The sequence below is a fragment of the Strigops habroptila genome, chromosome 7 (assembly GCF_004027225.2).
Source record: "Strigops habroptila isolate Jane chromosome 7, bStrHab1.2.pri, whole genome shotgun sequence".
Taxonomy (NCBI): Eukaryota; Metazoa; Chordata; class Aves; order Psittaciformes; family Psittacidae; genus Strigops; species Strigops habroptila.
In genome coordinates this window covers 47,913,319-47,928,874 of record NC_044283.2, presented here as the reverse complement: position 1 = coordinate 47,928,874, position 15,556 = coordinate 47,913,319, and the positions used below count along the sequence as shown (strand labels likewise).

General features: G+C 37.3%; 1 protein-coding gene across 5 annotated transcripts in view; it reads right to left on the bottom strand.

Moving 5' to 3' along the window:
- CCSER1 (coiled-coil serine rich protein 1) overlaps nucleotides 1-15,556 on the bottom strand; it is a 684,293-nt gene that overhangs the window by 617,920 nt on the left and 50,817 nt on the right. For 4 of the 5 annotated variants that reach the window (XM_030492379.1, XM_030492382.2, XM_030492383.1 and 1 more), the window contains exons 2-3: nucleotides 7,530-7,626; nucleotides 1,979-3,334 (exon numbers count right to left, since the gene is read on the bottom strand). In XM_030492379.1, the coding sequence (XP_030348239.1) occupies nucleotides 1,979-3,290 (1,312 nt within the window). In that variant the 5' untranslated portion in view covers nucleotides 3,291-3,334; nucleotides 7,530-7,626. The remainder of the gene's footprint in view (nucleotides 1-1,978; nucleotides 3,335-7,529; nucleotides 7,627-15,556) is intronic. The other variant, XM_030492381.1, reaches the window with a different exon arrangement.

Below are 15,556 nucleotides of genomic sequence, written 5' to 3'. Positions count from 1 at the left end.
TCTTTTGCCTTTTGCAAGAGAACTGACATTTTTTGTAAGGCTTTTCAAAAAAATCTGTGTCACAAAAATACAAAAAGGTATTACATAAATTATTTCTATACTAAGAAATATATGGCACATCAAACCTGCTCATACACTAATGTCACATTCACAATGCTATCTATAATGATATCAGCTGTGATACCAGCTATGGAAGAGAAAATAACTATTACCAAAGAAAATGCATGGAAATATTTTGCATTCACATCTGGTTTTAAATACTATTTTAGCAAGACTAAATATTCAAACCAATTTGTTTGTAACAGATATAACTATTTATAACCATATTTTACTGAATGCCATGATAAGTTTTTTGTATATTTGTATAATTTCATATGGCAGGATTGTGTATCTTTTTCCAATGGTTCCTTTGCTTGGCCAGTTTCTAATTTTAAATACATTCTTCACCATACAAGAGAAAAAGAAATTGCACTTTGAACAGCACTATAGAACCCTAACAATTAATCATGATTTTTATATAGTGCAGTCTTGGCTCTAGTGTTTCTGTGAACATTAATCCCATTTACAAAAATCCCTCTGTCACAGTTTCAACTCCAGTTAGCTGCCTTCCAGAAATGCAGATTAAATATACAACTGCTGATGAATGAGTTTCAAATGCACTGTGTATTTCTAAACATCACTCAGCCGCTCGCTTGCTGCTCTGGAGTACACTCTAATAACAGATTTGAAAGGATGAGCTCATTTACAGATGAGCCAATGTTCCAAGGAAGACCAACTGAGTGCTCAGGACCAGTAACATACATAAGACCAGTAACATACATAAATGGAAATGTTTTTTCTCCCAATTGACTAAGGTCTGAGGGAGAGAGGTCCCTTCTAGTGAAAGCTAATTTAGTGGGTTAATTTTACTTTATATTGCTATTTATGAACAAGATATCCAACCAAGCCTTGCAGTGACAAATGATTCAAAAAACAAGATTGCTTTTGATTGCTTATAATCTACATGCCTATATAAAGACATGTAGATTATAAATATCCAAGCAAAAAGATGGGTATGAATTCATATAAATTTACTCTCAACCATCTTCTAATACAAATACTATAGATGCAGACATGTTAAGTCTCAAAAATTTTGACCCACCAGATACAACCTCAGGGTTATGCAAGGAAGCATCAGTCTTTAGGCTAGCTTGAGAAAATAAACTGTCAGAGAGAAATGTCTTCAGACAGGCGTCCTTTACTCAAGGGCCTGGTGCCTTTATTCATCTGCATCTCGCTAGAATGGGATTTCTAGGCACAGCCTTTCCACTTAATCTTGTTAATATTTCCAAATGTTTTTTCATAAACTAAAGATCCAGTGTGAAATTAGGATGGTAATTAACTCTCTATGTTTCATTGATTTCATAATGAGAACTTGCACAATGTTATTTCAGATGGAAGGAGAAACAGGATCTTTCATACTCTGCCACAGAAACATCCACTTCAAGCTCTTTTATATCATCAGTTAGATAGAGTAAGCAAAAATTGGGAAATTTCAAAACCCAATCGATATAAGATAAACTGTATTATTTATCATAACTGGACTAAAAGGTTTATTTTTCTGGCGATGTTTTATCTCAAACAATGCAACCCTTTGGCTCAAGTCCAAAACAGGCATGCCTCAAAAATATCCCAGCTTCAGCCTTCATCAAGAGGCAAGGATCAATGTTCTCTTTCTTAATTCATTTTCTACCACAGGAAAGCATAGCTACAACAAATACCACTGATGGGTGTTTGCAAACTGTAAAACACAAACTCAAAAATCATAGACTTTTAATTCCTACAATTTTGGGAGGAGGACACAATTCATAACTTTTGAACTTCCTAACTAGCACTCGCAACTCTGCAAAAACACTTTTATGACCAAACAATTCTTACAGATGAACTGAGGACAAAAAAAAAGAACACCAAGCCCAACAGTGAAAAGACCACGACATACCTTTAGAACGGTTTGTTTCATAACCCTGTTGTGGTTTAAAGGGCTGAGGTTCAGAACATGGAACAATTTGAGAGTCCATTACAGGAATTGTCTCGCCTGTGTGCTTGGATGGTGTGCTTTCATCTCCATTCCCACCCAACTCCTGTGCCTTTGAAGAGGGTATCACTGATTCTTCTCTACGCTGTAACGCAAAGTTTTCTAAATGTGCGTTTGCAGAGTTAATTTCTCCTATGTGCCTGGCATCGTTGATACGTAGTTCATTGGCCTGCAACAATACTTCTGTTTGATTAGGATCTGAGGTTTTGAATAAGGGATTAGATTCAACACTACATGAGCTTGCATGACTCACAGGAGATACACCAGTAGAATGGCCAGTACTTTGTACAATATCCATTTCCTCCGCAGGAGCAGCAGCAGGATTAAAGATCTGAGAGGTAGAGACATTGTGGCCAAAATCCTCTGTAAGCAGCACCCCAGTCCCGCTGCTGGCCAGAGCATCAACCTCTGAAACAGAATCCTCTGTTAGGGCAAGAAAGTCAGAGGGGGTCTGGGCAGCTGTAAGGTCAGCTGAGAGCAGTGGGGACTGTAAGGAGCTTCCCATGCACTCTGTCGTCTCGGCTGAACACGGAGGAGAGGACTTGGTGATCACAGGTTCACTTTCTACATACGATTTAATCTCTAGCAAACACCTGGACTGCTGCACAGAGGAAACTGACTGACTCTCCGGTACTGGTTTAGAAAATTTGTAGTGCGATGAGAAAGATTTTGGGAGAAGTTTCCGCGTGGAATGTTTGACAGAGTATCGGCTCTGCTCCTCTGCAAAGCCTGAATCATCACCCTCATTCTTCCCAGAGCTTATGCAATTTATAAAGACATTCTTATTAGCTGAGGGCTCCTTTCCCTTTTCAAAATCGTCTGTCAAAGACCTTGTTATCTTCTTGCTACGTGAGCTGCCAAAGCCAACTGAATGTCTTCCTCTGCTTTTAATTTGTTCCTCCAAGCTCAGTTTTTCAAAAGTGCTGAGAGAGGACTGGGCACCATTTGAGACGTTAACATTTTGACTAGCAGAGTCAGGCTTCTGCTCACTCCCTTTCTTGTTATGGAAGCTAATGGAAGGTGTGCGGAAGATACTTCGGCGTTTGCCGGTGCTCCCTGAGCTGGAGTTAGTGCTGGATGGGGAGGATGTGTGGGCACCAATGGCATTAGCAGAAGAAGGTGAGGAGGGAAGAGAGTCATGTCTCCGGCTAACACTTCTCCTGAATATTGGCAATCGAGATACTAGAGTTGATCGTCTGGATCCTGAGTCCCCCATCAGGGCACAAAGTGTCCGTGGCTCTTCACAGCCAATAAATTAATCTGGGATGAGAAGGGGAAAAAAAAAAGTTACTCAGCCTCAAAGTCCACTTGAACAGGCTTTAAGTCGGCCTAAATACAACATTAATTTTATGTACACCTGCAAGTTGTTGCATATGCATTACTGAAGACTTTCAGAGTTTCAAAGTGATATTCAGTAGACAGCACTGAAAACCCAGCAGCTGAGCAATGATGTGGATGAAAAAATTCTATATATTACATATATATAGTATTATATTATTATTATATATATAAAATATATATATTATACAATGCAGATCACCCTGGTTAAGAGCATAAAATCCACATGCCAAAAGATAGACAAATGCCCTTGTTTATGCAAGTTCTTGGGACAAGTCATCTTATAAACTGTGAGCTTTATTAAGAGACTTGATTTTTCATGATCTAAGTAGAACACACATTATTTTGCATCCCTAAATACCCAGATTTTTGCAAGAAAAGATTGAAATATTCAAATCTCCACTGAATTTTCAGTTGAATTTTTAATTCCTTTATGTGCTCCTGCTAAAGGCAGTATGTATCACTTTACAGCAAAGAAAGTGCTGGCATTGCAGCCAAGCTAAAATATGCACCACAAAAAATTCTTCCTAAGGAACTATAAGTGCTAGGAATTTACTGTCAAAATATGGTGACATGTTTCTAGATATGAACTTAAATGTTTCATTTGAACACTTCTCTGAAATCCTTTTGTAACCTACTTGCCCATAATTAACTATTTTTGCAGTTTGTTTGAAATTAGTGAAAAGTGTTTCATACACCCACTCTTCGCTTTGTTTTTTTAATAAATATTTAAGCAACAAAGACTTATTTCGATCAGCACAGCAGATATATCAGTTTTTATCTCCTTTTTGTTCTCATTATATAAACCTCCACTGTGAGAGACAGGATCACAGAGGGAGGAATAAAAACACGTGATATATAGTTACAGGAATGAGAAAGGCTGTAGGTATAATGCCTGAGTACAACTTCGTGAGCTGCAGGTGTTCAGCACGTAGGAATAAAAATCAGGTCATTTACCCAAACAATGTTTGTATGTCAAGTTCCAACAAATTCATTCATCTCATGATCAACTACAACAAATATCTATGAACAATATATATACTTATGCAGTGTATATATATACACACATATTAAAATACAACTGGGAAAAGAATATTTAAGTGTTAATGAAAGTACATATATGTTACATTACTGTGAAAGAAAGGGTAACAAGTAAGTTCAGAGTCTGTTTCTGACTAAACATTGGACTGTACTTTCTGTGTTGTTAACATGGGGTTTTTTAAAAAAGCTAGCACAGCTCCAGCCTGAACATGCATTGCCAAACAGCCACAATATTCACAAACACTGTGGATCAATAAGCAATTCAGTAGTTTAAGATGAGAGAAATAGCTTGAGAACAGTCACTAATTCCTATAAGTCATTGGTGATCTCTGGTGACATGCTAAACCCCAACCTAGACAAATAGTCAGGTCCTGCGACTGAAACCGAAATTTGAATTCAGTATGATTGGGACTGAACTGATGGTACAGACACACACAGATTATCAGAGTAACTTTACATCCACCAAACTGATGCACAACTGGTTGTTCCATTTCACTGACACATAAGGTAGTTTGCATTTACACCACTGTTAAGAGCAACAGCAGAGGCAACAGCACAGAGAAGCTGAGGCCCTGTGAACTCACACAGGGGCTTATGTTATAGCAGCTTGTTCATCTGTCTACAAAATGGGCTTTGGAAAGATGCATGCCATCCTCTTCACCCTCCCTGTACAAACCTCTCAGTTCTTTAACCACCTTCAGACCTATTCTGTTGTGGGTTTTTTGCTGTTGTGAATGTCTACTTATAGGCATGCTGACATGTATATATATGCACATACACACAACACAAGACTAGAAATTCTAAGAGCTCTTTCTTGTATTTTAAGGAGACATCATAACTGCTAAAAAAAGACTTTCAAATGCAGTTTTACAACTGCAATAGATGAGTAAAATATTTTTAAAATAAATCAAATCACTATAGCCACTTTATGCTCAGGCAAAACATTTGCTCCCATCATTTGCCCTCCTGCCCACACCCTGTCAGTTCACTGCAGAACAAACCATCCTGGTTTATAATCATGAAATTCTCCAAGTTGAGAGCAGAAGGAAGAAGAAAACTGAACAAAAAGCACATATTAACCTTCACTGGAAACACAAAGGCTGTGTCTAAATAATAATAGAGATTATTCCTAACAATATTCCTAAGAATACACATGGCCTTAGCTTTCCAGGTGGTCACGATTTTTAATAGAATACATTATTTCTAACTGCAGCTTACAAAATGGTATTTATTCAGTCATTCTTCCCTTGCATCTTGAAGAAAGAGCACAAACTGTCAACATTTCTCTTATTGACTAAGCAGTAGAAATCCTCACCTATAAAATATGAAGTAATTATAACATACTTTTCATTACAGGTCTGCAATAACTATTAGAGGACATTTCTTAAAACCTACACATCCATGTACAGATACACGTATATATGCATATATGAATGCTTATGTGCATATACAGTTCAAATACTTTGAATATTGTATTAATTTTGATTATTTGTATATACTATTTTACATATACACACACGCATAAACATTCTGTAGTGTAAAACTGCCAATGCTTATCACTGAGTAGAAATAACAATTCTACTTGCAACACAGGAAAAATAGTATGTATTTCAAACTATTATACCCTCAGATATTAAAGAAATAAAATCTTTCATTAATTTTTTTGCTTATTGCAGAGGCGTTATAAACTGCATATATGTCCTATTACGAGCAAAATAGGAGGTGTTTCCTTTCAGTCTCCACATTTAATGTAATTAATTGTGCTTTCCACTTTATAGAAGTAACCCTTACAAAGCGAAATTCACTCCAGCTGCCTATTTTCTACAAACCCACTAATTTCCTGCTATCTAACATCCTCACCCTTGCTAGCATCATTCTTAAAAGCTGTAACAGAGGAAAAACAGAACAGCAGAGAAAAACACCTTTGCAATGCTATTATGCCATTCCAGACAACTCTTTCACACTTAAACTGGACAACAATTCTAATCCTACACAACCAATCTAGGACCTAATACAAAGTTCTGTGTGTTTTAAAATAAATTATTGGGGCTTTTAGAATACTAACAAGTGGTCAAATAAAAAAGAAGGATCAAGGAAAAGTGGCAGTCTATGAAAGTTTCAGTTAGATCAGGCTCCTTGTTTAGGACAAAATGTATTTTGCATCATTATCACAATGTGAACAGTCAAAAAATAGCCTACACAGTATTCTGTACAGAGGTCTGATTCTTGGTCAAATACACAAACCGCTACTTTGCAATACTTTTTCATTCTGAAATCCAGTTACTGATGAAACCGAAGTGTTTACTCAGTGCTGCAATAGACAGACATTCAAGTTTTGCTTTTATGGGAATGGATTTTTGATGCACAACAAGACAAAGTCTGATACACTAAAGAAAAATAAGTAAACTATTTTGAAAACATTTAATTGCAGCCAAAGTAATGGTGGATTATTTCAGCATCTTCCCTACTTCCCTAGCTCACAGTTTCCTGAGCTCCTGTGCTGAAACCAATGCAAATGAGAAACAGGCAAAATGCAAACAAGACATTTTTCTTCTTATAAGCAAATTTAAAAATCAGTTAAATGACAACAGTTTCCTTTCACACTGGTCTGCACCAAGATGTTGAAAAATGCAAATTAATCTCAGAAATATCTTAAAGTCATGTATTTAATTGCCAGAGAAAACAAAAAGACCAAGTTTTTTATTCTTGGGGCTTATTTTTGACCCACACAGATCATCTTTGGAAGAACCATCCAACTACACAATATTAGGCCTTTATCTTGCCTACAGCAGTTGTATGAGTATAAAAATACATAAATTTCCAGGGAAAGAATTATACAAACACATCTATACTTTATATATTAGTGTATCTAGTCAAAAGAAAGAAACTACTCAACTTTCACATAGTGAATGTATCAGCAGGAAAAAAACGACAAAAAAACACCAACCACCACAAATGTTAAAACAGCTAAAATTGTCAAAAACATTACACCAATGACTCCAGAGAAATCTACTCCAGCACCTAAAAAATAAACCCCAGTATTTCTTATTCCAGCTTCTGCCAAGCAGTTACTCACACAAGTGTGCCGGAGTGCAGTGCATTCAGTGAAGAGCAACTCTTGCTGGTGGGTGCGAACTCCAGCAGATGGAGCCGTGGATCTCCTCTTTCATTGACTGCAAGTGTGAAAAAGCAAGAGTCAGAGCTTGTTATATTTCTCATTGCCTTTCAGGCAAAATTTAGGACTCCAAATTATTTGTGACTTTTTCCATTATCGTAATTACGTGTGTATACCCAAAGCTAATATACGTTCATTAAATAGAGAACTGTAATGCATAGGCCAGTACAAACTCCCTTTATAAATACCCAGCCTGCTACTATCTCTTAACACTTTCTAAACAAAGCTTTCCTGAGGATGCTCTCCGTAAAGATGCACCTCCTAGAAACATCAAACAATATCTTCCACACAAAGAACAAAACTGAATTAGCTATCTAAGTTTAAACTGAGAGATGAAAGGCCCCAACCTTAAATCAGAGCAGAACATCAATACTCGCCTGCTCCTTACCTCTCTCCTTCACAGCAGTACGATTTTTAGGCCACACTCATAGTTTAAAGAAGATGATAACGTTTTCTCTAATGATTTGACTCAAGAACCATATAACAAAGCAAAACACACAGAACTAACATGTGAATCTTAAACTGCAAACATACTCCATCCCTCAAGTGAGTGCTACCATATGACAGGCAGCAAAGACCATGTGATAGACATAGTCTTTATAGGCGGGCTGGCTCCAGACCTAGAGAGAAGTGAAATTTACCCCAGGATACTACAAATATCCACAAAAACATGAGAAAATAAATATTTTTAATTTTTGGTGAGTCGACAGAAGTCCTAATGCAGCTAATGCTTTTGTAAGGCACGGTCCTTTAGCCCAATCACTAACAAAGCCTGTGGCTCCCACACAAATCGTAAAACTTCCATCAGTCAGATTCCAGCACTATATTGTCCTCAGCATTTAAGCATTACTTTCATCAATATTGTTTCAATTCTATTCCAATACTATTTGTCTCTCTAGGACATTTGTGACTTGGTTTTATAAGCAATCCTGTAGACAAGGAGGACATAAGCCTAAAAAGCCATTAAAATATTGTTTTACATCTAAAACAAAGGCAAGCAAAGAAACACCTGCATATAAGTTCTTAGGGCTTTAAATGTTATCAGTGATAATGTGATTGCATTAATAGGCCCTTACTGAAAATACAAGCTAAGTCAAATGCCTGTACAGAAGGCAGAAGCTAAAAAAGGTGGGATTATTGACACTGAAGCAATTTGGTTTTGCAAATGAAATGAGTGAAATTCCTTCCACTATATAACAGGTCCATTTGCTTTTGTGAATAACACTCTTCCTTTTTTCTTTCCTTGTGCATGTAAGCCTTGCAGCATGGTACAGAGCTCACGAATGCATTTTGTGGAACAGCAGCCACAGCTGTCTTTTTGGTGCAAAATTTTGTAAGCTACTACCATGTCTGCACTTACTTGGAGTTTATTTTTTTCTCAATAGTTTTTATAAACAAAAGAAAACTACCCAACATATGGAGCTAGGCCTTTAAAAAACTATGTGTGTCTACACATGAATGGAAGTATAACTCTGCAGACTTTTTCCCTCTATACTGAAAACTGATAGGGCAAAGCAGCTTTTATATATCTGGAAAAAAATAACACAATCCAAGCACTGAGGTATCATCAGGCAAGACATGAATTCAGTTTCCTGTGTCCTGCAGCCTGGACCTCTTTATTTTCAAATGCTCTCGTGCTTTCAGGAAACAAGAGGAAGCAGGCAGATAAATTTGCAATAGAGAAATTTGATGCCACGCACACCTCAAACCCCATCTCCCATTTTCACTGGTCTTGTACCAGCCAAAGACAGCACCTCTCCTGTGAGAAGACGCTGAGATAGTTGGGGTTGCTCAGTCTGGAGAAGATAAGACTCCAGAGAGACCTTATTGTGGCCTTTCAGTTCTTAAAAGGGGTTGATAATAAAGACTGAGAGAGAAGCTTTAGCAAGGCCTGTTGCGACAGGACAAGGGGTGATGGTTTTAAACTAAAAGAGGGAGATTCAGGCTGGATGTGAGGAAGAAATTTTTTACAGTGAGGGTGGTAAAACACTGACACATGTTGCCCAGAGAGGCGGTAGATGCACCATCCCTGGAGACATCCAAGGCCAGGCTGGATGTGGTTCTGAGCAACCTGCTCTAGTTCAAGATGCCCCTACTCATTGCACAGGGGTTGGACTAGATGACCTTTGAAGGATCCTTCTAAGGCAAACTATTCTATGATTCTGTGAACTGCTATTCCCAGTTGAATAGCTGGGATGAAATGGGAAGTGCAACAAGCATTCAAAGAAGAAAACTGGAGACAGGTTATCTATATATCTTCTTTTGACTTTAAATCAGCAAAAGGCAAACGTTAGCATGAGACAGGTCACACATAACTCATTCTTTCATTCGTTATCAATGGGTATGCAAATTCATCCCATTCGTGTTAGGTAAACTGTGGGTTTACTAAAAGAGAATGAGGAAAAATGGTTTCGAAAAACCTCGAGGACATAGTTCTCTCCTACCTACATTTAAATCATTCCCTACTTCCAATGCCTCTGTATCACACCAAAGATTATCTCAAAGCACTTCCGTATAATATAGGAAATACCAGGACAGAAGTGAAACAATCTTGCTGGTAGTCTCTACATACACCCAGCAGCCAGTTATTCTTCAAGAATAGAGCTGGGATCATCTACTGCCAAAAAGCTGACTGTGCGAAGAAGATAAACTACTAACTTTCATTTATTCAACCATCAGACACAAAAAGGTCAGAAACAGGGCAAGGACCATACCACAGTGAAGCAGTAGTCACATTCACATTTTCGCATGTTTTGTTAGTTTTTTAACAGAGAAGGAACAAAAGAAACAGAAGAAACCATATCTCTCACTTCTACCACTTATCTGAATTCTGGAGAAGTGTACAGTGCATTTCTTACACTGATATACACAATACTTATAGGTTAATTAGAAACAGTTAGAAGTATAAATAATAACCTGGAAATAAAGCATCGAAGACTATAAGCTTGCTTTGTGAATCAAACGTCACAGCATCCCCTCTGCTTTTTTTTTTTCCCCCCAAATGTTGGGTAATATAAGTAATAAATTATTCACTTTCAACCAGAGAAGTGGACTTACAAAGGTACCTGAGTGCACGTGGAAATTATACCATAACAGGACAAAAAGACATTGACTGATATAGCAGTCTGGTGACTAGGTAGCAGTCAACAGGATCAAATGGCATCCTTCTTCCCTCACATTTTTCTCTCATCTCACCCCCACTCATGATGCACATGGTGGTGTTTTTATGATGCTTAGGTAGCAGAAAATCCTGTTCAATTAAGGCTTTCAGGAAAATAATTATGGTTGGACTTCACATTAAATAGTAATTTCTCATAGTAACTAAATAGTAATTACTAATTTAGTAACTGGGGATGTGTTCATATATAGACAGCGATTTGACTTTCAGCTGTATTCTATTTTAACCAAAAAGCCATCTCGAAAGAATCAAGGATCTTCTTTTCTTCATGCAGGAAAGATGAGTGTAACATGCCCACTAGAGCACTGACTCATTTGCACAATGGAAAACAGCAGACCTAGCATTTGCCTCAGCCCAGGATGGTAGGAGAAGGAGAGCCTCCTTGACAGCTGTTTGCTCTGGAATTCAAGTGGAACAGATCACTGCTGCACAAACCAGCTGGTACTCTCATGAGAAACATACAGGGAATAACACACCTTAACTCTGCACCCATGATGTTCACTGCATAAAATTTGTCAGTAGCATGAAGCAAAGCACCTATATTGGCTATAACTCCCACAGGCATGCAAAGCATCTCTATCAGCTCCCCCACAAAAACAAAAAAAAAAAAAAAAAAAAAACCCACTTAAAAAAAAAAAAAAAAAAAAAGGAAAAAAAGAAAAAACCCAAACAACTTTAAATATTCTGCTGGCTCATAAGACATCGTAAGCTTCTCTAGAGCATGATCCGGTTGATTTGTGCAGTCAGTAGTGAATTCAAGTTCTGCTTTAATGTGCTCCTTCTAAAATCTGTCTTTTGAAGTATTACAAATGCGTACCTCTTGCTCACCTCAAGCAACCACCTCATAACTGTCTCAGTGCTACACGGTCCCAGCAGAACAGCAAGTCTTTGATCTGTGCTCTCCTGTGTCTATTCCTCTTATCTTCCAGAATCACAACTTCAGTGTCATCAGCAATTCATTTTTTATGCTAAAGCTTCCTGCACATCTTCCAGTTTGGCTGCTTTTCAGTCCCAGGTGCTGCCTGCTTCTGCTGTGTATATGGCAACCACAGTGACAAGGGCTGGGGTCATTTTTTACCTCTGTCACCAGCCGAATGTGTGACCTTAACTGCATTAAAATGGACCAAATCCTCATCTGTTGCAAATTCATCCAGCTTCACTGAACTGAATCATGCTGATTTAAACCATGTGGCCTTTCGTCCCTACAAGCCTCAGTTACCCCATCTGTAATTCTTTAACTCTTGCAAAAGCAACACTTGGACGTGTATGATCTAATCACTCCTAGTACACAGATCGCAGTTCAAGTGGATGGAAGCAGGATTTTGTTTGCATCTTTTTTTTTTTTTTTAATGCTGACCAAATACAAAATCCCTTAATAGATTATAATGAAAATCATATATACATAGAACCCTAACAAATTAATCATGCAGTTCTAAAAATCCTTACACCTGTGCTCCGTTCCTACTTCTAAGTGTCCGCTTAGAGCTGCTGTTGAAAACAGTACTGAGATAGAGGAACCAATGGTGTACCTTACATTCTCACAGTGCAAAGGATGGGGCAATAAGAAGTCTTCCAGGGGATGCAGTGAAAGGATTTTAAAAAATACAATATAATTAGTGTGGCTAATAACATTCATAAAAACAAACTGTGAAAGCTCTGCCTAATATCAGGCAGACTAATTTACAGATTGGTCTTTGAATAATAATAAGGTAATTGTAGTACATCACTGTAGTAACTGTTGACTACGTTACCACAAAAAAAATATATCATTAAACGGCAACAGGAGCAAGAATGCTCTTTTCCAAATTCCCATAAGCTCAAAAGAAGAGAAGTACAATTCTCAACTCATGCCCTGAAACAAGTGTGGTGGTGCAAAATGAACCAATAAGCCTTAGACTGACTGCCAGGCAAGGTACTCACAGCTTACTAAACTAATGAAAGAGAACCACATGATTCCTGTTCCCTGTAGGCTTTAGCACACATAAGACGCATGCCTCGTGGGGCCGAATACTAAATATGTTCATAATCACCACCACCAATATATGTAATTTTATTATTTTAATTGCAAACTAATTGCTTTAGTTTCTTTTTCTGTTAATGTACTCTACTGTACATCACTTACAAGAATACATTTTTAGAAATCAACCATATTACATTTAGAAATAATCACAGTATTTATCACATTCTACTTAAGACTTCTATGAATCTTAACAAAGAGCCAGGCAATTCCTCTTTTGCTATATTGAAAATACAATTATTTCTACATTAACCAGACTCATTTCAATCTGTCATCTTACTAATAAAAACAATAACAGAGAAGAAAACTCAAGACAACTGAATATGCTCATATACTCAAATTCTGATTGCAAGTTGTTAAACATTAAAACACAATGGCTCACATTTCTGTGGCAGTAAGTACAGCACACTTTAGGACAATCAAGCGCCATAGCAGTAATGTCTAGAATCGCATACACACACACATAGTAAAGACATGCATTTTGATTTGAAAACTGAAGTTTAAGAAGGTCTAAGCATAAAACTGAAGCCCACAAGGCAAGCACAGAAAGGAGAAGAATAAACCAGCTTGCAAACTCAAAACTGCCTAACCAGAAAAAACAACAGCATGGAAGTTCATAGGAGTCCTAGAAAAATAAACACCTAATGGAAATCAACAGCTTGTAGGCACAAAATAACAACACAGACTTCCCTTAATGTTAGGATTCAAGCCAAAGTCCAACACAGAAACGTTTACAGAAGATGGTTATTTTTTTATCTGGTACTTGTACCATGGAACTGGTATCACAGTTTCTGTTTACCCCAAGTACTAAATAAATATCCAGATGTTAGGTGGAAGAGTAAAGCCCTCTGAAGCTATCAGCTGTATTGCCCCTACTTAGCAATGATTTGCTCTGTTACCAAGTGACCCATGAGAACCTATGCCTCTCATTTAACACATGGATCATAGTCAGGCATTTAGTTTTGTCCTTTAAGAGCAGCTTGAGACAACTAGATAGAAGGTTGAAGAAAATTATCAGAGAATTATGATGTATTTATACCAGGAACATTTTAACCTACTAGATATTTTAACTTTACATTTAGGATTCCGATCCTTAGATCTCATGTGATTTCTTAAGAATCAAATATTAAATCTGCTTCCCAGACAAATACTTCTTCCAGGCATCCCCGTTAACAGAAAAGATGTTGTAGCAAGAAAAGGTGAAGGAGGCAGGGAATGGTGAAAAGCAATCCTTTGGGAATAACAACAGGCAAGGAGGAATACTGATTACATTAAAGGAGAGTGTTTCCAGGAAAGGAGAGCTTTATGGTGGCTGCTATGAACAAATTACTAGATTCGTTTAATTCAGCTTTCTTGGGCAACAAGTGTACACATATGCCCAAAATGGGTGAAAACAGTTCTTGCAGTTGACATACTCAACTGATAATCTTTTACACCTGCTTTTTGTTCTAAAGTTTATTGTCTTACCATATTGCCTCTCACAACTGCAGCAATTACCTGTTAACTTGAACCTCCTTCCACCACCATTTTCAACAGTTTCTAACGATTATCCCCAAAACTGATATTAAGGTGATAGTTAATCTTATCAGGTACCACTTTTACTGTACATTCCCGGATGTCCCTCATGTGCCTTGACATTGTTAACTAAAAAAAGCTGTACAGCTTTAGATGGTCTTTAATCAAACTCCATCATTATGTCCAAGTTGGTATCATTTGCTGCCCTTTACCATCAAATCTAACTCTCAAAACTATTCTAACTTTCTGAAAAATCAGGGACACCTGTGAAGGCATTTTTATAAAAGCTAGTTTTTTAAGTCAGTCCTGGAAGTCAAATCAAAAACCTCACTTCTTTGCAGGGTACAATTCATTTGTACTCTGCCTCCTGGTTGGGACAACAGAGAGCAGAGATGTCTATACCATACCTACAAGTTTGGTAGGAAGATAAAATTGCTCTTTCTTTACAACATGTAACCCACATTTTTCCTCCAACAATTTTCAACACATAAAAAAGTGCAGCAAATAAAAAAAGATACAGAAAATTGGTGAGCAAGGATGCCAACAGCAATAGAGAAACGATGACAGAAATAATCTTCCGTGTCAATTCAGTGTGGGCAGTTTGGAGACCTATCTCAAGGCAGAGAAATATAGAGAACTTGTAAGGCAGCATCCTAACAGGAGATGCCTATTGAAATACTGAACTGCTTAGAAACTCAAAGAAGAAATTAAAGTCTCTTCTCAACCTAGAGAGGAAGATAAATGTCTAAAACAGACCGTTAAAGAAAAAGCAGCTAGAAAATGCAAAATAATTTAAGAAAAAGAAGATAATAAAAGAAGCAAAGATGGAAAAATATAAGTTGGGTGATAAAACCATGCTCAAATGAGGAAGAGTCCTAAAGTCATCCTGACTTTTATTTTTTTTAAAGATATCACACAGAAGAGTTTACTGACACATTGCGTAATGACATTATCTCAGATAATGTCATTCTTATTATTTGATCATCTCAGAATAGTCAAACTCTATTGGAACTCACAAAAAGGACCTTCTGAACAAGCATGCTGAAAGGTTCACGTTTTCTTGTGCTAACTCATAGATGCTAACTAATTCAATTCTGTCAAGCACTTAAGCACCTGCTTGACTTTGAGAATAATCTCATCGCTATTCAGTAAAACACTTAAAAGCATATACTTAACTTTCAAAACATGAGTGGCCCCATTGACTTCAATGGGACATCA